Source organism: Erithacus rubecula (assembly GCF_903797595.1).
Source record: "Erithacus rubecula genome assembly, chromosome: 3".
Classification (NCBI taxonomy): domain Eukaryota; kingdom Metazoa; phylum Chordata; class Aves; order Passeriformes; family Muscicapidae; genus Erithacus; species Erithacus rubecula.
In genome coordinates this window covers 145,327,072-145,354,369 of record NC_136689.1, presented here as the reverse complement: position 1 = coordinate 145,354,369, position 27,298 = coordinate 145,327,072, and the positions used below count along the sequence as shown (strand labels likewise).

The following is a 27,298-nucleotide window of genomic DNA, read 5'->3' as shown; positions in this document are numbered from 1 at the left end:
AATGAAATGGTCATTTTTATAATTCTTTTAGAAAAAAACATATGGGTGCTGTTTGTAGATCATCTTTCAGTCTGTGGCAGTGTAAATACAGAATTAGATTTTGACTTCTCTCTCTTTTTTGCCACCTTAAATACAGGATAATTTCTAACAGAAGGACTTGTAAAATGGACTTGCACTATACAATTTTGCTCCATTTTCAGTAAGTCAGCTGAGAATATGGTTTTATGAACTGTATAATTTTCTTCTGTTCCTGTAGCTTTTAGAGAGTAACTGTTAGTGCAACTGAAAAGGATAAGTGTTCTAGATAAAATAGAAAAAAAAGACTAAACAAAAGAGTAGAAAAAAATGGTAGGGTTTGGTTTTTTTTTTCTGAAATGCACAGCTTTCACTTCAAGCTTGAAAACCTCAAACCCTCCACAAATCAGTGTGCCGTAGATTATGCTAAAGTGCTTTGGGCACTGGACGTCCATGGGCAATGTGCTGATGAAAGCAGGTTTTGCATTGTGGCAAATACAAAGGAAATGCCTCAGCCTGTGCATAGGAATTGATAACAATGTTGTGAGTAAAAGCAGAAGGGTCCCTATAGGACATCACCCCACTTCAGGGCAGAATCAGCATGGTATTCAACCTTTCCTGGCAGTGTTCCGTTTTGCTTTTTATTTCCCTCTGTACTCTGTTTTTAGAACTGTTGTGATGGAGAATCCAAAAGGTCTTTAGGCAGTCTACTGACTTTAGAAAGGAGGGGTTTTAATGTCTGACTTAGGCTTTGCTTCAATATAAGCCTATTATTGCTGTCCTATTACCATTGGTCAAAGAAAACAATGTATTTATTCTCTTTTTATAGCTGTCTTCTGTACCTTTTAAGACTGATACTTTTTTTGGCAGCTGTAGTCTAGGTAATTTAGTGTATTTCATTCTTCTTTTACAGATGTTTATCTAAAGCTTTGTCCATCTCTTGAATGATTTGAGAACTGTGTCCATTATTCACCATTTTAGGCTATGATGTTTCAGCTAGATGCACCACTTCATTTAAGGGCTTATTTAGCCCAGTTAGATGACAAAAGTTTCTTCATGGGTGTCACATATTGTTCTGTTTGCCATGCCATCTTATTGGCATTGACTAAGTTCTTTTTGTCCAATCAGCTGTTTTGGCTCAAAATGCTGTTTTGCAGTCACCATTCCCAAATTGCTTTCTTGGTTTTCAGGTCCTATTTCCAGTTGCTCAAAAAACAGGCATTGAGTGCACCTACAGCTCTGGCCAGCTTAGTGTTCTGTACAAATTTGATCAGCCCAGTCTGCTCATCCAAGTCTCTAGTGGAGCTCAAATCATATTTTTGTACTGTAATGATTTACAAGTGTTCCCTTATTTTTTCCAAGCTCTTGTACATCTCTCTTATGGGGAGTATTCTTTTGATAGTGTTTTTCTAACTTCCCTTTGAGAATTTTGTGTATTTTTTTGTCAACAGCATCAGTGAAGTTTTGACAGATGCTTCTTCATCTGGATTCATCAAAGTTATTTACTTGTCACAGGAATAAGATGGATTGATGTGATTTGTTCTTGACAAACCCATGTTGACTGTTATTTACCCCTTTGAGACTTTTTCTGTGTTGGCAAATTGGCATTTTTTTCCCAGTGTTTTTCTGTGACTGGACTAGAATTATAATTCCCAGACTCCTTTTTCCCTTCTGTCAAGATAGAATTGACAGAACACCTCCAAATTTATTTCCCTTGAATTTTGGTACCTCAGAATGTTGCTGGGTAACCTGGTAGTGACAGGGTTGTGTTTGATTTATTGGGCTGCTCTCTACAGCTGCCTGAGAGAGGGTGTAGCAGGGTGGGTGTCAGGCTCTCCTCCTGAGCTCAGAGAGACATGAGAGGAAATGACCTCAAGTTGTGTCAAGGGTTGTTTGCACTGGATATCAGGGAAACTTTCTTCTCTGAAGGAGTTATCAGCATTGGAACAGGCTGCATGGGGAAGTGGCTGAGTCACCATCCCTGGAGTTATGTAAAATGAGATTTAGTGGTGGACTTGACAGTGCTAGGGAAATGGTTGGACCTGACAATCCTAGGGGTCTGTCCCAACCTAAATGATTCTGCCAGTTGATGACACTCACTGTTGAAGTATTAGATGTTTCCATATTGCATAGTTTGTTGTATTTCACACTTCCATAGCTATCTAAAGGAAGTTCTTGTGGAAAGACTTTAAAAAGAAAACTGTCCTATTCAGATTTTTCTTCTTTGAAGTTCCAAAGTTTTGTCAAAATTGGGTTCTTACCTTTAATGCAGTTACTTTATGTTACTTGTTAAATTCTATTTTAGGAAATTGGTATTAAAAGCTTTTTTTAATGTATTTTATTTTCCAGTTTGTCAAATTTGCCAACATTGAAGAAGACACACCTTCATATCACAGACGCTATGACTTCTTTGTGTCCAGGTTCAGTGCCATGTGTCATTCCTGTGACCCTGATCCAGAAATACAAAATGAGTAAGTGTCATTCTGCAGGAATTTCTGAAAACTGTTGACACATTAATATTGTCTGTAAGGCAGCTTTTATTAAGGTGTTTAGTGGAGTAGTTAATTCCATATGAAAAAAATGACAGTCTGACTCTGAGTAGCACCAAATATTCAAATCTTAGGTAGTTAGAACTCCTAGGATATTTAGGTATAATTTTACCTTAATAATGCATCTTAGATTGTGTGGATTCCCTCCAGAAAGGGCACATATTACTGTAAATGCACGAGTTCATAACTTACTTGAGATATTAATGAGGCTACTTACATGAAAAGCAAAAGCATATATTAAGTCTGCTCTTTGAGAATTAGTCATTAAAGCTGCATTTTCTTAGCTATCTGAAGTATGCTCATGTGTGTGAAACTCAAGAGCCTCTGTGAATTCTATTTTTTCCCGTTACATAAGTGCTGCAGTTTGTTTTGCTGCAGCTCCCCCCTGGAGGCTGTGTCCTTCCCAGGAGCAGCTTTTCTAGATGTTTATACCTCCCTCCTCTTCCTGCTTTGTGTGTAGTGCTGTTGAAACTATCTCAAAAGGTCTAGAATGAAATTGGATTCGTCTTGAATGCACAAGACTTTGTTCAGAAATAGCTAAAATACAAACAGCTACAGATTAATTGTTTACAAATTGAAATCTAAGCAAAAATATTTATAGAATGTGGTTCCCTCTGTAGTTCATCTTAGAAGTGTTTTAATTTAGCAAATTTGACTGATCAAGAGCTAGTTAAGTGTTGTCCATAATTGAATCCAGATTTTGAAAATGAAGGATGGATTTTAATAGAAATAATTCAAAATTTTAGTGAGGCTTGTACTTATTTCATTTGATAGCTGTACCAGCTTCTACTTGTTTTTAGGAAGTGAATTCTCTTCCTACCATTTATTATAATGGATAATTTGCTATTATCACTTAAAAAATAATATTTTGCTATTAAAGTCATTGCACTGGTTCTCCTGCAAGATATTTTTGTTTTATAAAATAATGACAATAGCTAGACCAAGTCTTTTTGTGAACTTACGCTTTTTTTCTTTTTACTATTTTATTGCTTTTGATTAGTTCTCAGTCAATTTAATTCAAATTATTCTAGAATGAAAGTTGTGGTTCCTTTTGTCCATTAGGCTTAAGTTGACAAAATTTTCATTTGCTTTTCATCTTGTGAATCTTTCAAAAATCTTCAAAGATCTTTTCTGACAAATCCTTAGTCTTAATTACACCCTCTAATGACACAATCACATGGCTGTGCTAGATATTACTGCAGCTGTATTGTGGTAACTTCCCATTTTTCTTCAATTCTGGAATAGGCTGAGGCTGTGCAAAGTCTCAACTGATGGGTGGGTGATAGATGGGGTAGAGTTAGTGGGGTGCTGTGTTTCTCAGCTTCAGTAGCTCCTCTGTTCCTTCCTCAGGATCCGAATTGCTGGAATCAGGGGCATTCAGGGCGTGGTTCGGAAAACAGTTAATGATGAGCTTCGAGCAACTATATGGGAACCCCAGCACATGGACAAGATAGTGCCATCATTGCTGTTCAACATGCAGAAAATAGAAGATATTGACAGGTAATTGTATTCCTTGTCACTGGCTTGTTTTTTTAAGCGATCTCTAGGCTGAATTTTTATGATGGATAACCTTTTCTTTTTAGTGGAAGCAACAACTCACCTCTATCAGCTGAGGCTCCTTGAAATTGATAGTATAGGTCTGCACAATGGTTCTTAATGTTTCTTGTGTTTAAATCATTTCAGCCACTTTTTTTGTTCTGTTGGTCTAAAAGTTATTCTAGAAATTATGTATCCATATTTTGACTTGATAAAAATTGTAAACTCTGTGTTTTATTCGATCAGATGCAGAGATGAGTAAGCAAAGGCTTTTAGGTGACTCAAATGATTTTGCTATTTAGATTTGTTAAAAATTGTTTAATTCCTTTAGCCGTTAGAAAGAACTGTTTGTCCTGGCTGAAACAGTACTTGGAGTAAGGAATTAAAGTTTTATTTATGTATAGACTGCCTTCTCTTTTTTACTTTGAGTGGCTCCTAGGCATATTACTTGCCACGTTTGCAAAAAGATACTCAAAAACATACCTGTGACAATTAAGGTTAAGGAGATGCCAGTCACCTTACAATTGAAAAGTAACTTTTTTTTTTTTTACTCCTTTATAAAACACTATGTGGGTGTAAAAACTGTTTATTAGGAGCACTGGGAAATTTCCATAACACCAGCTTCAGCAGTGCAAGCAAATTAAATATTCATTCCATGTCCAATTCTGGCAGCTTCAGAACTTGCCTGCTAAGAGGCTCAGCAGCCTTCCTATAGCAACAAGCTTTTCATGCTTTCACTCAGCTTTCTAGATCTATTAGTTCTTGTTTTTTGGTTTGAGTCTTGGCATTTAGTTTTTAATTTCTCATCTTTATATTTGTTCTGTTATTTCTGACTGCCAGTACCTATCTCATCTCTAAATTTTCAGACTGAATAACTAAAATCAATACTTATCTGTCTGTCCATGCCTTATCTATTTACTGCATATAACTGAGGGCCCACACAGTATCTACAGAAATATCCACTTGAATTTTACATCTGAAGAGTGATCTGAGTAAGAGAGAAAGATTTCTGGAGCTGCTGTTAGAGCAAGGAGAGCCTGGTTTGCCTTTGCTTACTCTTACAGGACTTCTAGCTGCAGGTGGGCCCTTTCCTTTGCTACTCTTACAGTGCCCTCGGGCACACTCTTTCCTTTTATAGCAGAAGTAAATTAACTATTGATGGAAAAACTGATTGAAGTGGGATTTGGGTTAACCACTTAAAGTGGATCAGTTTATATGTACTGCAGGAATGATTTTTGTCATCTATGGAGCAAGGCAGTAGTAGTGGTAGAAAACAAATTGTCAAAAAGCAACTTAAATTTCTGAATTGTTGTGCTTGAAACTTGTCCTATTGCGCACACTGAACATGAAAAAAAAGACTAATAAGTGGTGGGTAGGAGCATTTTATGATGTGCATATGATAGAAAAACTGAAAACAATGTTCATAAATTGTTACCTGCTGGTCTTAAATCATGTTACAGACAATTTCTAATTTTGTTTTATGTGTGACTTCATATTTGTGGAGCACAGAGACATCTTGAAGAGTAGGAGTAAGAAGCATATTGTTGTGACAGATGGAGTTAAAGCATTATTTGAGAAAGAGCAGAAATTCCAGAAAACACTCCCAACTTAATTCCGTAGAAGAAAAACCATTTTTGGTTAAAGCTGAAGTACATGTAGGTACTTACCTTGAAATTCAATGTAATTTTAGCTTGTGGAACTTTACAGCTTAATTCAAGGTTCTTTTGAGTACATACCAGATGAGATACTTCCTGGAGTTAAGAATTTACTGTTTAAATAACATTTAAAAAATATAATTGCATTTGTGAATGTCGTTATTTGTGTATCTGAGTGCATATTCTATTTAGGTGCCTATCAGACATTATGCTATGTATATATCTATTTATATGCATCTTCAGAATAAGGAAGGGATATATGAAATTGGTAATTCCTTTACTTTGTAATGTATTCTTCATAACTGTGGTACTAAACCTGCCAGCCTTATTTTAGGCAGAAGTACACTCTAGCACTTAATGTAAACTTGACTTCAAATCCTTCTGATACATCTGTTATGTTCATACAAATTCTGTTTTAGGGGAAAGTCAGAATTTCTTTCTTTCTCAGGATGAGTGAATCATAGTCAAACATTCCTGTATGTATTCTGCTCAAAAGTGGTGGTTAAGTCTCACTTCACATGTCCTGTCCTATCTTTGGGAAAAATGTCCTCATTTTGTGGCACTTGAGAAGTCTCATGCTTAAGTTGCTGAGTTGCTGTGGACTAGTTTAAGTCTGTGATTGGGTGTTTGCTATGGAAACTGCTGTACTTCAACACATCCTCCTTGGTGCCCCTTCTGATAGAGATTGCCCACCAAAAAGCCAGTAGTGCAGCTAAAGGGAGTTGTCCTTGCCCATCTCATTGTAAAGCACATTTTCAGCCCTCTTGCTGAAGGGCATTTTAAGCCCTCTTTCAGCTCTCAGTAGTACAAAAGCTCTAGATGCAGGGGAATACTGGTTTTTTCTTAACTGTTGCAGTTGGATATCTCAGATATTTGTTTTTTATCTCAGATCTTGGATTTATGATATTTCTGTAATAGCCAAGTCAGTGAAATAAATGAGTTACTCATTTGAATCTAGAAACTTAAGAGGCTGTACCGACCTTTCCTATAAAAGTAGAGTATTCAGTATTCATTGTCTATTATCTGACTATGCCAAGGAACATTTACTGAGAAGTACTTTGAAGTAGGTGCTGTTAAAATTCAAATAAAATATAATTCCTGCAGACAACACAAGACAATTTTAGACATTCTGATGTAGTCAAAGAATAACATTTTATACTAAGAAGATTCACCTAAAAAAAGATTTCCAAGCAGTGCTGAGAAGTTCACCTTCTGTAGGTTTGCATATACAAGGCCTTAAAATATACCTTATTTTACTTCATTTTAACTGGAATTCTTTCAGACAAACTCTGAGTGCTGTGCTTTCTTCTTTCCTCCCCACACACCCACCTTTGCAATGCTGTTGTATTTTAGGGAATCTGTGTCAAAACAGCAATGGAAATGACAGTCCTACACTATCTCTTGTACCTTCTCTGTGCTGATAAGGGTATCCATCTCTAGATCAGAGTCCAGGCTGTATAGGGGAAGGAAAAAAAGGGAGGTTGGGTGGCACAGCAGTTTTATAAAGCTGGAGTTTTGTGGTACTCATGGTGGATTGTATACAAACTGTTATACCTTCTAAAATTCTAATCATGCAGCACTTGTAAAACTGTTTCTCCTTATCTAACAGGGTTCCTGAGGCTCTTTTGTTATTAAAATTTTACAAGCTAGCACTGTTGTGGTAGCTCCTGAAGCACTGATGTTTCCAGAGGCAACAGGATTTTCATATGGCCAATTTTAGATTTCAGTAGTATTGAAACATTACAAAATCCTTTTCTATCAAAAGGTGTAGTACAGCTGTGATGTTAACATGTTCATTTGACTAGTGATATTTCAATTTTCAACTTTCTATAATGCTCTAAAGCTTTTACAATGCTTCACTAAACTGAATGCTCTTGGTTGACACTTTCAAACTTACTTAGCACACATGCTTGCACTGCAGAACTGAAATTATTTGAAGTTTTAGGGTTTAGGGTGCTGGTTTCTGCAGTCTAAAATTAAAGATACATAATGTTAATGTAAGTGAATGAAGCTTACTTGAGTTCCTATAATGTGTTTCATGAGAGGAATAAAAAGGTTGCCTACTTGCAGGTCCAGTGACTCTTGGTAGGTAATGGAGGTACTCCAGGGGGAGCTGGCTTCCTTTCTTTGTGAAACCTGTGTTCACCACAGTGCCCACAGCAAGGGGCTCAGCAGTGCCCTGTCCAAGTAATGGTGGAAGACAGGTAGCAGGTGACCAACTTCTGCACTGTCTATTTAGAGGTAACTGTGTGGGTGATAATGTTCTAATTATTTCACTCAGACATTTTTTTTCAACTCACAAGCCATCTGTTTGTGCAGAAGTATTGGAGTTTTATCTAATGCTCACCCACACAGTATGGACTCAGTAGCAGGCAGGTGAATGAGATCATGAATCTGAACAATATTACTAAGATTCTGTCTAAATTTTTCTAGTGGTTCCACAGGCTTCATTAATTTTTAGCAGCACACAGTGTTTCGTCAAAATGTGATAGGTAACAAGTTAACTGAATATTAGCAGCTTTTGTATTTACTATATAAATATTTCCTAATACAGTGGTCAGTACTGAGTGAACAGATGATGATCTATGGTCCTGCTATAAAGGAATAAAATGCTTTGTTCAGAATTCTAGTTTGATTCATATTGGAAATACAGTTCTTGCCTAGTTCAAGAGTGTGACTCATGAATGTTTTAATACCAAGGGTGGATTCAGTAAAGGAAAGGTGAGTATTAGTGAGTAATATAATCAATGTATTTTGTCTTATTTTAGCAGAGTAGGCCCTCCATCCTCTCCTTCAGCAGGAGTGAAAGAAGAAAATCCTTCTGTGCTGGCTGAGAATTGTTTCAGGGAACTGCTGGGACGAGCAACCTATGGAAACATGAATAATGCTGTCAGACCAGTTTTTGCGTAAGTTGAAAAATCATAGATGATCTTAAGAGGTTTTCTTTATTTCATCTTCAGTTTGGTTGCATTAAATTTCTTCCTACTTTTCATCTCAGAAGTTTCCATTCACATTTGTTAAAAAAATTGGCTCTCTTTTATCTCTCCTCTTTTCTGCCTGTCTTTAGAATTGAAGGCAGTTATGGGGGAAAGCAAGTCCTACTTTACTGATTTTAGAAGTGAAATACAATAATTTACATGAGTTGTTGCTTCATCTGGCCTTTTTTTTTTTTTTTTCCAATGGGAAACTTTATCCAAAGTAATAATGTCCCATAGATACGTGTCACAATCAGTGGAGAGACAAACCAAGTAAAATACAAGTAGCACAAAGGAATATTGTGCCCCATATAGTTATAATTTATGTTTTCCTGCCATTTTCTTCCAGGACCTGTTTCAGTATATTTTGAGGAATATCTTTAACAGCTCATTTAGGAGTGCATGGCAGATATGCACACAGTATGCACATTATGTACAAAACCACACAGTACAAATTATACCTGATGTATTAACACTCAGTGCTACCACTTTCAAACCCTGGCTTTTCCTGGGATGAGGAGATGAGGTGATGAGGAGACCTGCTTGCTTCTTCTTGCAGATTTTTCAAAGTGCATCCCACATACAGGAATACATTCCCTTATATGGCCTAGTTCTTCCCACCAAGATTAAGTACTTTATTTACACACTGAAAGACCTTCAAGCTACCAAAAGCCATTTTCAAGTTACCAATGTTAAGAACAGAAATTGCAAACAAAGATAGGGTTGGTGTTGAGGGCAGAAAACTTCTGTAATCCCATGTTTATCCTGAAAAAGCATTGACTACAAAGAACTCTATCATTCCTTTACTTTCCATATGTGTCTGTTATACAAACCTGGTAGGAGTTTCTGTTGCAAAGCTGAGTGTTTTTATTAAAAAACACTCATTCTTTCCTAGATTTAAAATTTGCATTCCTCCAAAATATCTGTGATCACAGTGAACACCTAGGTACTAAAGAGTCTGGATGGACTATTTTTACTGTGCTGCAGCTGCTTTCTCACCACTTCTCAATTCTTTTTGCGTGTTTATCTCAAAACTTCATCATCATTTGCAGTTATTGCAGTCTTTTGAATCATTTTAGTATCAGGGAAGTTTCCTGCAAATAATTCCAGATTCCACAGACTAGAGGTAGTGCTTGGTTTGGGATTTGAGAAGGCGTCAGAGTTGTTTTTCCCGTGGCTAATCTAAAGCCTATGTCTCTGAAGTATTATTTCCAGCCTATTTTCATTTCTTACATGCTATGACTCTAAGGAGCCAGTTGACTCTGTGTGCACCTCAGTGTGCCAGCTGCTGCATTTATTCACCAAAATGAGTAGATAATAACCAGTTACTCAGAATATGTTATCTCTTCTATGAATAGAGAGTCTTTGTAGTCACCATTTTTGTATTCCACTTTGAGGACAAATTGCCAAATGTGTCTTTTTAGAAATGACTGCTGTAAAGGTTTAGTATTTTTGAAGAACAAGAGATGCAGAAAATGCAATTTCAAGCTGTTTTTCCTGAACAAAAAGGGAATGCTCTATCTAATCAGCTTCACTTTGTGAATGACAGAACAGTTAGAATGAAAGTTTGAGATAGACTATTTCACTTTTTTAGATTGAAAAACCTGACTTCTGATTAGAAAACAGTTTCTTCTAACAATGGTCAGCTATTTCCCAGCTTTTAAGGAAACTGCAAATAATAAGGCCTCCTATTACAATGCTAACATGGAGGTGCAGGTTCAGTTCCCCTCCTGAGAGCTTGCTCTGTGCTGCCACTTCTTTGCAAAACTGAGAGAGCAGTGCTGCTTGCATCGTGAGACAGGATTTTTTCAGTGATAGATGGTTTTAAATATAAAGAAGAGAGTAGAAATTTGAAATCAGTCTGCTGTTAGAGGTTTGGATTTACATTAACTCTCCTTGTTTTAGGCAGAAAAATCTCCATGGTTGTAAGTGTCTACTTCTAGGATTAGCTAGAAACTCTCAAATAATAATTTGTAATAAAATCGTACCCATCAATCTCTAATTGCTTAATGGAAGTCAAAAAATGTTACATTAACATTACCTGAAAAACCTTTTTATGTTGTGTCAACAGTCAGAAGTTATTGAGACATACTTAGCATGGATTTGCAATGGTGAGTAGATTAGAAGATTTAGAGAAATCCAGAAATCTGGTAAAACTTCCCAAGTGTGACAACTACATTCCAGTCTTTTCAATTATCACATCTCGTCTGCAGGGGTTTGGAATATTAACAGATTGGTGTTCAGTATCCTTTCATACATGAAAGATGTATGAATGATGCATAAGCAGACTATTTTATGTATTTCCATGCATACATGCTCCTTGGTATCAATTTATCATCTCTTACTTTAAGGATTACTTGCATGTGTGGCCCTGAGAAGGAATTCAGGGATCATTAGTGGATCTTTCCCCAGAAACATTCACTATTGGTTCTCCTGTTCCTTTGAAATTGAGAGATCTAATGGTGCACACTTGCTACATATCTGCAGCAGATCTCAATGGAAGGCAGCTTGTAAATCCAGCAATAGAATGTTTTTGCAATCTTTATTAGATATCCTTTATTGAAGGGAATGTAATTTGGGGAAAAAAAAAAAAAAAAGGAAGAGAGTTAAGATGGGACTTGATTTTAACTGAAGTAAATGCACTATACTAAAAATACCCTTTTGCAAAAACAAAACTGCATTGAATACACTTATGATCAGTAAAATACATCACCTTTAAGAATCTAATCCTGCTGTCCTTAGGAGTATGAAATATGCTGCCCATTGAGCTATAACACAGAGCTTTAACCAAGTCTGTCATCTTCCCCCTGCTGTCTTCCCAGCAGTTCATTTACCTGAAGCAGCCAATACTTGGTCTTTCTGGCAAAATAATTCTGTGTTAAGAGAGGATTTTTTTTTTCTTTTTTGTTAACATGATATGGGTTGCAGTTGATCATAATCTACCTGAATGGATCTTAGGGGCAGATGAATAGGAACTGTCAAGGCTAACAGAGAACACATGCTGCCCTAAAAGATTAAAGGATCAGTTCCAATCAGAAGACAGTGGAGAGTATGATTTTCTATTTGATGAGACAAATAAAAAGCATTAGCTACTATATACAAGATATGATAGACTGTACTGGAATGCTATTAAGAGAAGAAGACATGAATAAATGCATTATGAGCCACTAAGCCTTGAAGAATTACAGAAGTAATTTTGTTTGGTTTTCTCTCCCAAGTCAAGATTAAATACACCTGTGCACAAGAAAGGCAGCTATCCCCAAGAGGTACTCAGGTTGGATATTTAGTAATGCAAATTTGCTGTTGTCTTGGCAGACAAATACCTTTAAAACTCCTGACATTCTTTCCTTTAGGGATTTCTGTTAAAGGTATATGATGTATCAAAATGGCAGAACTTTTTTAATCTCTGCAATGCAGTGCAAGATAATTTAGGGCACAGGAGATGCTTTGTTTCATCTGGTTTAATCAGCCTTGAAGGAGACCTGTGTACGTGGGTGACTGGGCTGGGAGCAGCTGCCCAGGGAGGGAATTGAGATCTCCAGATTCTAGGCAGAGTAAGTTACAGCCAGAACTCCTGTGTTCACTTCTTTCACCTCTAAGGCTTTGGAGTTTGTTGTTTCAAGCAACTTTATATGTTGCCTAAGTTCTTTGAGAAAAGGGAGAGCAGTGATGATTCTATAGCTGAGATACCTGCTTAGGAATGCAACTTAAATTCATTTTGTGTTACAAAGTTTTTTTGTTGATTTGGTATGTTTGCTGTTCATTGGTAAATTTGTTTGTGGATTTGTTTTGGTTTTTTTAAAACTTAAATCATACCAATTAAAATGAATCCAAAATTGCTTTTTCTTCAATCTTCTAGACTGAAAAAACACAGTGATTTGTTTCATGCTTTTTCAGCGACTCAGATCTCTGTATTGCAAAAATCTGCGTTCCCTGTTCATAGCCTTCAACATGTCTGGTGTAGCAGAATATTTTGTATTTGCATGAAACTCTGATTTTCATTTGTGGTTCCTGTTCCATTTAAAGATAAACTGATGCATTTATTATTTGTATTTTGTTTTGATATTTCTTGCAATAAGTGTTGAAATGCTTCAGAGTGTAAAGGCCATATACATATGAAGAGCAGCTGGTTTTTATTTTCCATATATTTGTTTAGGAAACCACTATGAAAACAAAAATATCTCTTAGAGTTTCTATTCTGGATGGAGCATTCAGCCTAATTATTTTGCAGTTTGTAATTCAAAACAGCTTATTTATCTTCTGTAGAGTATAACTTTTCAAGGTGTTACTACCTTTAGCAGATCCCTTTCATGTAAATAAGCATCTAATGTCACAGCATTCTGTGTGGAAACTGTATCATCTTAACTATATATGTTTGGTGTAATTAGGTTCTTTAAATTTCTGGAACAGGAATTTCTGTTCAGCCAAATGTTTTGTGATCACAACCTAAACCTAGAAAACTAATGCTTTTCTGAAGTTCTAAATTTCTCAACTAGTTCATAAGTTATTGTATTCAAGTTTTATCTAAGTCAGTAATCCTTTTGAGGTAAATTTTGAGAAAATTTTTAAGATATACTTTATAATAACTGCAGAATGTAATTATTTCATTATGTCTTAATTTTTTCTTGCAGGCATTTAGACTATCATAGACTATGGGATCCTAATGAATTTGCTGTTTCCTGCTTTAAAATTATCATGTATTCTATACAGGTAGGATTTTCTCCTGGATTTTTTTCCTTGAATACATGTTTCAAGCACATGAGAGTGGTTTCAATGCTCATCTCACCATGCTAGTGGTAGTCAGTAGATGAAGTCAAAGAAGCTAAAAGATCCAAGAGAAGGTAGTGGGATGGTCCTTCTCCAGAACAAGGAGCAGGGTAACCATGCTGGTGCAACATTGTGCTTGACAAAGAAATCTCTCAGGTTGGTTATTTCTCTATGCAAGTACAGCTGTGCTGCTTTTCCAACCCAGGAAACCAAGTTGCAGCTATTGTGCTGAAGATTCTTCGTGGTGGACAACCTGTATTGTGGCCTTAAGCAGAAAGAGGGAAGGTAGAGATTAGGATATTAGGAAGAAATTCTTTACCAGAAGAGTAGTGAGGCACAGGTTGTACAGGGAAGCTATGGCTGCCCCATCCCTAGAAGTGTATGAGGCCAGGCTGAACAGGGCTTTGAGCAACCTGGTCTAGTGGAAGGTGGCCCTGCCCATGGCAGGGGTCTTGGAATAAAATGGTTTTTAAGGTCTCTCACAACTCAAGCCATTCTATAACTCTATGACTGTTGTAAATATCAAGGTATTCTTTGATTGCATCAAACACAGATGCCCAGAAGATAAGAGTACAATTTCAGGTTTGTGGGAGAAGGATGAGTTTTCTCAGCATTTGTATCAATGGTGCTGAATTATTTGAACTGCAGTTAGCTGAGTGAAGGACCACTTCATGCTTCCTCTGAGCCTGTAAGCATTCCTGGATATTTTAAGACTCCAAGCTTTTGTACACAGGGCTGGCTGAATGAACATGTATAGCTTCATCTCTCATAGCAGTTTTTTGAATACATATTTAGTCATTAATTGATTGCAATTTTGGTAAATTTCTGAATTACAATGTTGCAGAATGGGAACATGGTCATGACCATAGATGAGTGCTATGTGAACCTATTCTTGTTAAAGTCCCAGATGAAGTTTTTCTGCCTGTTTTTTTAATAGGCACAATATTCCCATAATGTAATACAAGAAATCCTTGGACACCTTGACGTCCGCAAAAAGGATTCACCACGAGTTCGTGCTGGCATTATTCAGGTTCTTCTGGAGGCTGTTGCAATAGCAGCTAAAGGATCAATAGGTATGTTGTATTAAATTAAAGGCATCAGGTAAAAGGATGAATTTGCAGGGTGGTCTCATTTTCATTTTGGTTTCAGACTGATTGGAAACATTTTGAGAAGGTTTTGTATATATATTAATTTTTTTGTGCACTAAAGTACTTGAAATCTTACTTGCTTTACTCAAAACATATGTACTTGGTTGGTTGGTGGTTTGACTCTTATATAATCCTTTGGGTTGAAAAAATGAGTGAAAAATTGTGAAAGGCAGGTGTTTCTATTTGGAAAGAAATCATAAAGTTGGAGATCTGTGTGTCACTACAAAATGTCAAGAGCATTATTGCTTTGTGATGCAGCTGTGACCTGAGTATTGCAGGAGTAGAATGATCTTTGAGAAATTTCACCTTACTGATTGTGAAGCAGCTGAAATAAGGTGAAGTACATAATTTAAAATTAGGATAGTTCCTTGAAATAAGAGTGATTATGAAGAGATATGCACTCAAATGCTCTGTCCCTGATGTTCTTTGGTGTTCTGCTGAAATATTATTGTTTAGCTTCTTTAGCTTGACCCTGAACCTGTCCTTCCTCTTTACATGAGATCCACTTGCACGCAGAGACTTTTGAAATATTTTACCGTATGATAAAAAGAGCTCATTATTTGATCCAATGTATAGAACTGAATTTTAGTAGCAGGTTTTGAAATAACTGAAGTTCAGGGGCAAGTACCTGCAGTTTATTTTATTATTGATGCTTATTTTCAGCAACCACTGCTATTTTGTATCTAACACTTGCATGGTGAGTTGACTGTGGGCTGTTTGCATTCCCAGGACAGGGGAAATGTAGAAAGAAGGTGAGAAGTTTCATGGATCAAAATAAAGACAGTTTGTTGGGTAAAGCAAAAGCTGCATGCACAAGGCAAATCAGGTTACTTTCAACCTGGCCAGACCCAGTAGTGAATATTAATGGATTATGCATACCTACCTGATTGTATTTTCTAATTCCAAGTTAATTTCTAAAATATCAAGGTGTAGGGACACCTCAAGTTTATTTCTAGTTCTGATGCCTCCAACACTATTTCACTTCATCGTCCTGCTCTCATTACTTGTGAAAATGCATTGAAAAGTGTAGTTTTAATTTTCTTCAGACATTTTCCCCTTGTCAGGTGCAATCACTGTTATTTGTCGTTTCCAGGCCCAACTGTTCTGGAGGTTTTTAATACCTTGTTGAAGCACCTGCGCTTCAGCGTTGACTTGGAGCTGAAAGACAAGCGCAGTTCAGCAGAAAGTGTCACTTTAAGCACAAGCTCCAAAGAGAATGATGAGAGGATTGTCCAGAATGCAATTATTCAAACAATTGGTGAGTAATGCAATTGACACAGGCTCACTTAAAATTCCTCCCTTTTCCCTCTTCCCCGGTGAGATGATATTGGATCAGCTTGATGATGAAGGAGTACTACCAAGTGTGGTTTCTCTGATTGTATTTGCCTCTCATTCTCAGGCTTGCTTTATGTGTTTGATTTCTGAAAGGTTTCTCTTTTAAATGTTAACTGAGCACATAGCCAAGAAGCTTATGAAAATTAAAAATGCTGGTGGACTTAACTTCAGTTGTATTATTATGTGGCCTTTGAAATGTAGAAATCTCTACCTTTGGTACAGAACTGTTGTTAGTCCTTTTATGAAAATCACTGCAAACAGTTGTATACAGTAATATATATTTTAGTAGGCACTACTTAAAAATTGATATAAATGAATGTTAAACATAGTAGCAACAATGACACCTAATGGCCACTTGTGCTACCGTGACTTCACTGAAATACTTTAATGTGCAGCACTGGAAATTATTTTCTTAACAGTGTCTCCTCCTTTCTCAGATTTTCCCTGTGTGATAGTGATGTTGTATATTGGCATTTATGACAAGTATTCCTGTTCTTAAAGAATAAGGGATGTAACTTAATTGTTCATTGATCTGTACCTTCACTTGCCATGAAGCTTTCTAGAGCAGTAACAAGCATATGCTAGATTAATTATTTCTCACTATTTCAGTAAAGCTCCCAAGTTAAAATGTTAAACCCCCACAAAAACAAAACAAAAAAAAAATCCCAGAATCCACATAAACCAACCTTTTAAAGTGAAGCTTCTTTCTACTGAAGTCAACATTATACTATTGCACAGGAGTAAAATAGAATATCTGGAGTTGGAAGGGGCACATAAGGATCATTGAGTCCAACTACCTTCTCCTCCCAGGACTGCACCATGTGCCTGGGAGCATTGTCCAGATACTGCTTGAGCTCTGTCAGGCTTGGTGCTGTGACCACATCCCTGGAGGGCCTGATCTAGTGGCCAAGCTTCTTTTCAGTGAAGAACCTTTTCCTAATGTCCCATCTGAACTTCCCCTGATACAATTATCCCATTTCCTCATGTCCTGTCACTGGTCATGAGAGAGAGATTAGCACCTCCTGTTTCCACTGCCTTCATTGAAGGTGTTTGATGTTCTTAGATCAAGGCAACCAAAGTTTGGACTCAAGGAGTGCAGATGGGACAGTCATGTCCTCAGACAGCTGGTGATGCTGTGCTTGCTGCACCACAGGGCACAGTTGGGTCTTTGGACTGCCAGGGCACACCTGATTCACACCTGACTTGCAATTAACCTAACCCCCTATCTCTCTCCATGGAGAATGTTGGCAATAGCAGTTTTATCTCAGCTCCCTGGGTGCACTGCCACAGCTGTGCCCACTGCTGTGGCTGTGCTGCTTTGTAAGAGCAGGGCCCAGCCTGCAGCATGGCAGCTGTTCAATTGGAGCTGTGTCTGGGCAGCTGCTTCAGTTGTGGTGGATGCAGAGCTGGGAGAGGACAGGGTCTTCTGCAAGTGGAAACCATTTCTCCTTGGTTGAGCTGGTGGAGCTGCAGTGCCCTTCCTGCCAACTGATGCTAGCACTCTCTAATAGATACTTTTAAGGCAGGGGAGGTGTGTGTGCATCTGGCATTTCTCCTGGCCCTGCCCAGGTTTCCTCTGCCATTGTGGCTTTTTCTGCTGCTGTGAAGTTGCCCTGATCCAGGAGCCTTCCCTGTGCCCTGTGCTGGAGTGCTCTTTTCCCATGGTGCTGGCATGGAAGCTGCTCACCTCATCACTCCCCAAGAATAGCAAGAATCATAAAATACTTCTATGTCTCTGGGATTTCTGTCTGCTCACTTATAATATTTATTGGAGACTTAAAAGTAACAATACTGGGTGCCATGAGAAATGCTTTCAGTTCCTCACTAGGTACAAGTTAATAGACTCCAGATATTTAATTTTTAAATTGTATATTTAGAGAAGGATAAAATCAGAAAGTTTTCAAAGATATTCAGAGATGAAAGTGAGTATCATGAAAAAGACTCAGTAAAATCAATCATGAGATTATGTCCTAAAACAAGTCATGTGTTTATTCTTCATCTGTTTTGACCTGTTAATATATTCCTTGTATTTTAAAGGCTTTTCTTATATGGAGTATATATAGCTCTTACTCTTCTGTGGTTCCATTCTGTTTTTATTTAGGATTTTTTGGAAGCAATCTCCCAGATTACCAGAGATCAGAGATTATGATGTTCATTATGACCAAAGTACCTGTTTTGGGGACAGCTTCACAATCACTGGGATCCAGTAGGTTTGTATATCTTACATTTTTAAATTTCAAATTAAAAATCTAGAGTTTAGAATCGTGATAAATGAAGAATTGAAAAACATAAGAAAAGTGAAATGCAAATTCTCACTCTGCAGGGACTGTATTAAATACTATGCAGAACTGAGACGAGCTCAATTTCATCAATAGGAAATCAACCTACAGACATGTTACTGATAAATCTTACTCAATTGGAAGGCAGTTTATTTTTCACTAAAACACTGTGCATTTGTACAATTTTTTTCTGAATTTTCTGAAATTATATATTTTTATGTTTGTTAATTCCATAAATTTTTATATGTAAGTTTTGAGAATGAGAGGAATTCAATTATAAATACATATTTTTAAACAGCTGCATAATTCACAAACTATTTCTCAGGTAGTTTCCTTTTTTAATTCTATACAAGTTGACTTCAGATTAAGAAACAACTGCAAAAATTCCAGAAAAGTTTGGATTTTCCCTATCTATTTAGAAATAGGAAAAAGCTATAAGTGGGCAGACTTTAATAAACTCACAATTTAAAAGCTGCCTTACAATGAATATTTGTCCCTGTAACAGAAATATTTTTTTTTAAAAGACTGCATTTCCTCAGTATGGGGAAGTCACTGAAAAGGCTGCAGCTGTTCTTTCCAGATGTGCACAGACATTTTGCACCACATAAGTGGTCCCCTGCTAGATTAAGTAGGAAGTCATTGTCATTCTCCAGCTTCTTGATAGCTTTTCATACAGTATCCCTGCAGCATGGGATGCTATTTCATGGAAGATACAAATCTGTGCCAGGCAGTTGTCACTCATTAGGGAGGTATTTCAAGAAAAAATGCATATGGAAATCCTTGCTTGGATTAACTGTTGGGGCTGGTAGTTGTTTGTTTTTTAATTGTATGATTTTGCAGTTATGAGATTGTGTGTAAACATGTGCCTGAGCAGTGTGTTAGTATGATGTGCATATGTCACTCTGAGCAAAGAAGGCTTTCTGATTGCTAATAAAATCTTGCATTACTTAGAATTTTGGTTTTAGCTGCCCAAGACATTTGAATGATACAAACAGCCATGTTTGTAGCCCATTAAGGTAGAAGTTTCCACTGTTATGTACAGGCCAACTTTTGTGAAGAGGGTTGATCTTCCTTTACACTATTTAATGGACAAAATGACTTGTACCTTTTTTACTTTCCTGAAAAAAATCTCTTTGAATGGAGCAATTTATGCCAAGTGTGCTTTTATGTCCTAAGATCTTGTCAGAATAGTGGCTGTATGCCTTTAGCTGTTTAGCTGCTTTCAGTATCTGCAGGAGGGAAATAAAAACAGATGAACAGGTCATGTAGTGTTTCATGTACCTTCCTGTGATATAAAAGCTGAGGAGTCTTTTAGTTTTTCTTAATGGTTTTGCCAATAACTTTTTTCCAGTCTCAAAGTTTTGAGGTCTGACTTAAAGAAGAAGTGTCTGCATTTCTTAAAAGACTCAATTGCATTTTAATCCAGAAGAAATTTTCAGTGCTGATGCTTGTGAAAATAACACCAAGCCAGTAGTGGTCAATTTTAGAGATTTCTAAGTAAAACAAAGATTTATATCTGCTTCACATATACAATTTAATTTTTTCTTCTACTGCACGTGCTCCATTTTTAAGCCTTCTTGTAAATTTGTCTTTCTTAAACATTTAGTTATTGCAACTCAGTTGGAAATATTTTCCTTTATCTACAGTCATCCAGCATCCCTTCCAAGACTGCTGTATTCATTTGTCAAAAATGAGAATAATGTCTAGAGTAGGATAATATTTCAAAGATATGCAAGAAAACCTAATTTGCAATTTTTTTTTTTTTTTCTGATTGTAGAAGTCTGGGAACCAGGAGGATTCAAATCATGTTATTGAGATCTTTACTTATGGTAAGCCTTCTGTGATCAGTATTCTATGTTATAAACACACAGTGTTTCACTTTATGTATATATCTGCATATAAAAGTGCAGTATGACAACACTGGATTATGGAAATCAACATACATTCATATTGCATGGACCTGTAATTCTATTGTGTAATATTGTGAAAGCACTTTTCCAGTTTACATTGCAAACAGCACAAGAAATACACCTCCACCTCTTAGAGCACTTCAGTGAATGTCAGTTATAATTGGATCTGCAGATCCAAAAGAACATCCTAGAGTAGGTTGAGTTCTGCCAGCAATACTGGCAACATCAAAGTGAAATCACTTTCATCTCTGAGCCTGGAAAAATCGGAATTAGTAGAATGGCAAATATTTTTAAAACCAGAGGAATGGATACCTCAGACACTGTTGTTCTTTCTTTTCTAAGGTTTCCCAAGTTTCTTGCAAGGTGTGACTGAACTTTTTATCACAAATACATTTTTCGACTGTAAATCTTCAAAGAGTATTTCTGGATATAGACCCAGATGGTAAAAATCAGAAAGTGGGTAGTAAAGGATGCTCTTGCCAGAATCCTGGCCTGTTTTGTTGCAGAAGCTGAAAATTGTTTAGTGACTCAAATAGGGGAATGATTTCACAAGCTAAGGCAGAAGAATGTCCTCCAGGAAACTGAGTTTCTGTCTGTGCTTTGACATGAAACTGATGTATGGTGTTAGGTAAATAGGTTAAACCGTTCTTGACTTATCCAAATCTGAAATCTTAGACTCTGGTTTGCAAAAGAGCTGGGCATTCAGAGTTGCAATTTAAGGATAGAAAACTTAGGAAGTTAGGAAGGACCTCAGGTGGTCATTTTGCACATTGTCTTCATTAAACATAGACTCGGCATGTCTGTGTCATGTTCCTGACAATATTCATCTCACCAGTATCAGACTTCCACTAAAATAGTTAAGCATTGTACTAATGATTTTGGTTGCTACATAGCTTGTAAATATGCTTTAAGGGAGTCAGAGTGTACATGCTGAAGGGATTTAACATTTTGGACACTGAATTTTGGTTTATGTGTCTTTTAGAATATGGAAGTAAAGTCCCATAATGGCACAAAGGCATGAAAGTCATTGTTCTCATACTTAATAAATTAGTCATTGATAAATATTGTGGAAAAAATTCCAGCATTGTACATCACAAAAGAATAATATTTCATAACATAATTAGTCTGTTGTCATGCATACACAGACAAGTTAATGCTGTATAGACAGTTGAAATTTAGCACTTCATTAAAAGTGTGCACTTAGATTTGCAGCCTTGCTGCTTGTAATATCAGTCATTTTCCATTTTCAGAATGATTGATGGGATACCTTCCTGGCCTGTGCTCCTGTCAGCCACATCCCTGTGAACCCCTCAGTTAAGCTGTGGGCACTGTGCTAACTCAGAGGCACCAGGGCCCCAGCCACTCACTCACTCTCCCCAGGGGATGGAGAGAGAACCAGGACAGCACCAGTGAGAAAAGCAGATTGAGACAGAGACAGTTTAGTAACAACAAAGGAAACCAAGAAAAACAAAACCAAGAAATGAGAAAAAGAAATAACAAAACAAAACTCCCAGCTAAAAAAAACAAGTTGTTTACTACAGGCCAAGTAATGGCCAGTCAGTCCCTGAGCAGTGGCAGCTCTCACAAACTTCCTCCTGTTCTGCTGCTGAACATGACACATTTTAGTATGGGATATCCCTCTGGAGGTGTGTAAGTCCTGCTCAGCTAAATAATCTCTGTGTTACCAGCTCTGGTTTGGTCACAGATATAGAGCACAGTAACACATGTGCTACTATCAAGAAAATTATGTATCCCAACCAAAACCAGTACAAGACAGTTCATATGGAAAAGCTGTAAGGGTATGGAATATATATAAAGAGGATACAATTGCTATGTAAGTCTTAGATGAAAATACTATTGCATTTGTTATAATTAAATTTAGAATGATTCTGCTCCCCTCATCATCAAGAAGTTATATATACTCTAATATATTTTGGGAACGTAATATTCTGGTAACCTCCATTTTAAGGGATGGTAAATTTTAAATATTTCTGACTACTGTAGATGTTCAGCTAATTAAAATTTGAATTAGTAGTTAGGGAGAACTTTATTTTTCTTTGTGTACCTGCAGAGTTTGCTTTAATTAAAAGTAATTGAATGAGACAAGTCAGAGGTAGTATTAATTTTTAAAACACTATGGTACCAGATTTCTAAGAAGGTGGTACTTGCTTACTTCATGTTTTGGAATAAAGTAGTATGTGTAAATCTTTAAGGTGTACATATAGGTTCAAATTTCTTATATTTTATTTCACATGAGCTTACTCTACCATGTGTGAACAACTCATAACCTGAAATGGAAAAAGTCTCTATTGTAATTTTCAACTAGAATTACTGTCAACTTTAGTGTATGCCCAGCAACTTTTCATAGGCCATATAAAAAAAATTATCAATCACACCTCTTTGATTTTTTTATTCAGGGTATGTTTTTAAAGGAAGGATCCTAAAAAATCCTTTTAACATAAGGAATTTAATTTGAAAATGTGTGCTAAAGTCCTTCCAAATTCATACTGAGGTCAGGAATTTTCATATTTACTACAATACTTCAATTTAAATCTACCTTGCAGATGCCAAAGCAAACCCTCTAAAAAGTGAATGACAGCTGCTATTAACTCTTATGATGTAATAATGACACATTAATTTTATTTCCAACAATGAACAGGTGACTTCAGGATACAAAGCCACAACAATAAGTAATGCACTTCCTGCCACCTTTCTGGACCCATTGCTGTCTCCTTCACTCATGGAAGACTCTGAGCTCAGGCAGCTGGTCCTGGAAATCCTGCACAACCTCATTGATCGGCACGACAACAGAGCCAAGCTGAGAGGAATAAGGTGGTGCTTTCTGTTTATTACCTACTTGAAATTCCATTCATTACCTGAATGACAGGCACTGTTGACTTTTAAATGTTTTTGCTAATATGAATTATTAATGTACTGTTTTGGTAAATGCACAGTGCTCAGTGTCATTTATTCATGGCAAGTGTTTTACAGGTAAGCCTCAGCACACTACCTTAAGTAACCATTACAAATATCAGTTCAGCTGTGTAGAAGACAGAATTTTATTTTTATTTGATGTAGGTAAAAAATACATGATTGTCATGATTCTCTTTCTGGTTCTTCCTCTTCAACTGAAATTTGAATATCCTTCTTAAGCATGAATATAATTAAAATGAGAATTGGGTCAAGATCTGTTTGGATAATTTCTGTACTCCGCATTCTCTTCAGTTCCAACATTTTTTTCTTTTTCTTTTTTTTTTTTTTTTTTTTTGTTGTTAAAACAACACATTTCTTTCATTTGTAGAATAATACCAGATGTTTCTGATCTGAAGATAAAACGAGACAAGATTTCAAGGCAAGATGTGAGCTTCATGAAAAAGGTAATAGAATGAAACATCACTTTTCTATAAGTAACTGAAACAATGGTTTTGCTTTTCTTCTACAGTTGTGATTCTTGCAGCTAGTCACAAAGATCATTTTAAAATTACTGTAATCAAGTTACAGTGATTTTAATGTTGAGGTGCTCTAGGTACTTGAAAAATAATTCCATCCAATAAAATGTTAATTTATGTCTTCAGTTAAAACCTTTATATGTATGAAATTAGAACAGCATATGTCAAAACCATCATTCTGAAATGATCTCCCTGTTGTTAGATCCCTGCACAGCATCTAGTTTTTGCTAAGTAGCAGTATTTCACTTCTATGGCTTTTATTTTCGCCATATTTTTGTATTTTTAGACAAATTTTTTTTTGTTTACAAATCTTGTTGTAGCTGTGGTACGGGGACTTATGTCTTATGTTTTAGGTAAAGGTGTCAAAGAAAGATAACTTTGCACAAAACAGTTACCTTTTAAAAGATTATTTTCACAGGACTTTGTACCAGGTGATCTCAGTATATTTGGTCCTAGAGAAAAACAGGGTTTTTGTAGATGGTACTTACATGGAGTGACATTGCTTATAGTAGACACCTTGGATTTTATGAGGGAAAAATTAATAAAGCTGTCATTCCTGACTGTGGTTTATCTGTGCAGGAATGTAAACAAAAACCAGAAAATACTGAAGTAGACCAAAATATTGGATGTGTAATAATAAGGAAAATAGAGTTGTACAGCATTCAAGTAACATTGCAAGATAAATGTTCTTGCAAATTTAGTCCAGTTAATATTCTTTCCAGTACATGTACAGCTGGAATAATACAAATATGAAAAATACTCCAACATTGGCAATTATTAGTAATGTGTCTTTTAAAAAGTGAATTAAATTGTAATTAATTTATTTAATATCTATGCTTTAAAGCAGTTTGGATAAGATGTATTTTGCTAGATTAAAGTTGTAGCTGTCAAACTAAATATTTGAATTGTTAATATTGATCTGAAGAAAAGGGCAGAAGAGGAAAAGAGATTCTTTATGATCATACAGGCTTCCAAAAAATATATTTGAAATATATTTCCCTGGGAAATGGAGTCAATCAATGATTATTTGTGTTTCAGGTGCCCCCCCACAGATTAAGAATCCTGGGGTGGTACTGAGCTGTGTGTTCCATACAACACCTGCTGCTTATCCTGTGTTTCTTGTGTTTGCATTTTTCTTTTGTGTTGAGGTAATAGCTTCTTAACAGAGATTTGGTTAGGCACAGTGTGAGAAGTAAGTCACTTTTGAAGTGGAGAGTCTTTCAGTAAATGACCTCTTCACAAGAGCTGCAGCCTCCCTACACAAATCAGTAAATGAGCCCTGCTCACCTTCTGAAACACCTTCTAGCAGAAATTTTTTCTTTCTTTGCTGTTTGAGGGGAGTTGCCTAATGAGCAAATTTGATGCCTTCACGAGGGTAACACTTGGAGCTCATCAGTTACTCAAATGTTCTTGAGAGAATTTCAAGATTACTTTTTGGTTACTCCTTTTCATGAATGGGCAAATATATTTTTTCTAATATTTCAACAGGAAATTAATTCCAACATCTGATAATGTGCAGTAATCATGCAATTCTCTGTATCATCTTCTCTATCTCTACGTTTGTGCATAAAATAGAACATTGCAGTGTCTATAAAGAAGCTGTTGTTAGAAACTTGATGTCTGTTTGATTAATCTGGTACCTGTTTATGTGTGTATGTGTACACATATATTTTATCCTTTTTATTTTTTTTTATTCTATCTCCTATAATCTAACATCAAAGTTGGCCCTGTTTGGTATAGAGAGTTGGACTAGAAGACCTTCAAATATCCTTTCTAGCATAAATTGTTCTATTATTTAATACCCATTTTCCCTTTTATGTCTTTTATAGCATGGCCAGCAGTTGTACAGACACATCTATTTAGGCTGCAAAGAAGAAGACAATGTCCAAAAAAACTTTGAACTCCTGTTTACATCTCTAGCACTTACCACAATTGAACTGGCCAATGAAGAAGTGGTTATTGACCTCATCCGATTAGCTATTGCCTTGCAGGTATGAGTCTGTGCTGGTTCACTACTGACAGTTTATGTGTGTGATTGGAGATGAAATCTCAGAATTTGGTCTGGACTTGATTGATCACTAAGGAAGTGCACTTTGTATGTACAGTTACTAATGAGGAAACTTCATAAAATCAATTTTGTAACAAACGGCCACAACATGTGCTGTTCAGGAAAAACAGCAGATGTGGAAATTTGTTGAAGCATTTCTTAGAATTACTGATACTCATTAGCAGAATGACAGGGTGTTCTCTCAACCTATGATCTGGTGTTCTTTATAAATATATGGACTGTCTGCACCCAGGATGAAAACTTCTGTGTAATTGATTGGTTGGGAAAAGTTACTAAACCAGACTATTTAATCTTACCTTAGAGCAAAATTCTGTCAGTGCCTTAGGATTTATTCCTTAACATTTCATTAATAGGTTCACATATTAACTCATACTTGCATACAGTCCTCAGGGAAACTGGATAACTTACTAAGTTTATCTGTGTTGAAATCAAAAATAAAGTAGAGCTAACATGTGCCCTGGAAATTTGATGAAATCAGGCCCTGTATTCCCAGTTCACTCTGTCATTAACCTTATTCCCAAATGTGCAGCTGCATTATGAAACATCTGAAATGCAGTGTGCATCCTTAACTTTAAAATACAAACCAAATCTTTACTTGATGGAAATGACATTGGGAGTTTTACTAGAGCAAAAGTAATGCAATCTGAATAAACATGGAAGTGCTGTTATGCATTAAATAGTTCTCTCTATTGTGCTCTATCTGTGAATCACACTGGTGGTCTTTATGATCAAACTGCTGTTTCTCATATTCCTGAGAAAATGTTATTATCAACAGGTGGTCAGGACAAGAGACTACCAGTTATTAATGTGTACTTCTGTCTGAGAAACAATTTTGAGTTGAGTAAATTTATTTCTCTTCATAATAGTTGAATCATTTAAACTCTCTAAGTTCAGATCAGTATGTTCCTCATTCAGGAGTGAGCTAAAAGACTGGAATTTTAAGATGAGAGATATCAAAATTTAAGTAGTAGCTGATGAACATCATATGTCAAGTAGTGTTACCAATGATCATTTTGACTTCTGTATATTCAGGACAGCCTGCTAACTTTGGAAAACATAATGCTACCCCTTTTTTTCCAGGATGTTGCCATCATCAATGAGGATAATCTGCCAATGTTTCATCGTTGTGGTGTCATGGCATTGGTTGCAGCATATCTGAACTTCCTGAGTCAGATGATTGCAGTTCCTGCCTTTTGTCAGCATGTCAGCAAGGTAACACATAGTTAAAAAATTCAAGCCATTTAGAGCAATACACGTTTTACTGTGAAATTAGTAAATAATTTGTGTCAGGTATTTGCTTATAGTGTTGATCTCCAGTATTTGTCTCCACTGACATTGTTCTTGATCTTCAGTCTCTCATGGCATTACTTGCTGACTTAAAATTATAAGCAAGATAATCTTCTCTCAAGGTATAGCATTTTTATTTTGCTTATGTCACCATGTATAAAGGGCCAAATCTGGTATAAGACTTCATGGCCCCTCTGTCTTTGGTAAAACAACATTGACATGCACAAGACCATGAGAACCAGATTTTTAATCTAAAGGGTGAGAGCCATAGTTTCTTTCCCTGATTAAAAGAAATCTCAAATGTCTCATTTGTGTTGAGGTGGAT

The 27,298-nt window shown here is 36.3% G+C and overlaps 1 protein-coding gene across 1 annotated transcript in view; it reads left to right on the top strand.

The window, feature by feature from the left end:
• EFR3A (EFR3 homolog A) overlaps window positions 1-27,298 on the top strand; it is a 54,782-nt gene that overhangs the window by 12,311 nt on the left and 15,173 nt on the right. Inside the window, exons 5-16 of the mRNA XM_079300695.1 lie at window positions 2,365-2,486; window positions 3,915-4,064; window positions 8,524-8,661; window positions 13,362-13,440; window positions 14,435-14,570; window positions 15,739-15,903; window positions 18,082-18,196; window positions 20,037-20,088; window positions 22,829-23,001; window positions 23,471-23,546; window positions 25,448-25,609; window positions 26,767-26,898. Of these exons, the coding sequence (XP_079156821.1) occupies window positions 2,365-2,486; window positions 3,915-4,064; window positions 8,524-8,661; window positions 13,362-13,440; window positions 14,435-14,570; window positions 15,739-15,903; window positions 18,082-18,196; window positions 20,037-20,088; window positions 22,829-23,001; window positions 23,471-23,546; window positions 25,448-25,609; window positions 26,767-26,898 (1,500 nt within the window). The remainder of the gene's footprint in view (window positions 1-2,364; window positions 2,487-3,914; window positions 4,065-8,523; window positions 8,662-13,361; window positions 13,441-14,434; window positions 14,571-15,738; window positions 15,904-18,081; window positions 18,197-20,036; window positions 20,089-22,828; window positions 23,002-23,470; window positions 23,547-25,447; window positions 25,610-26,766; window positions 26,899-27,298) is intronic.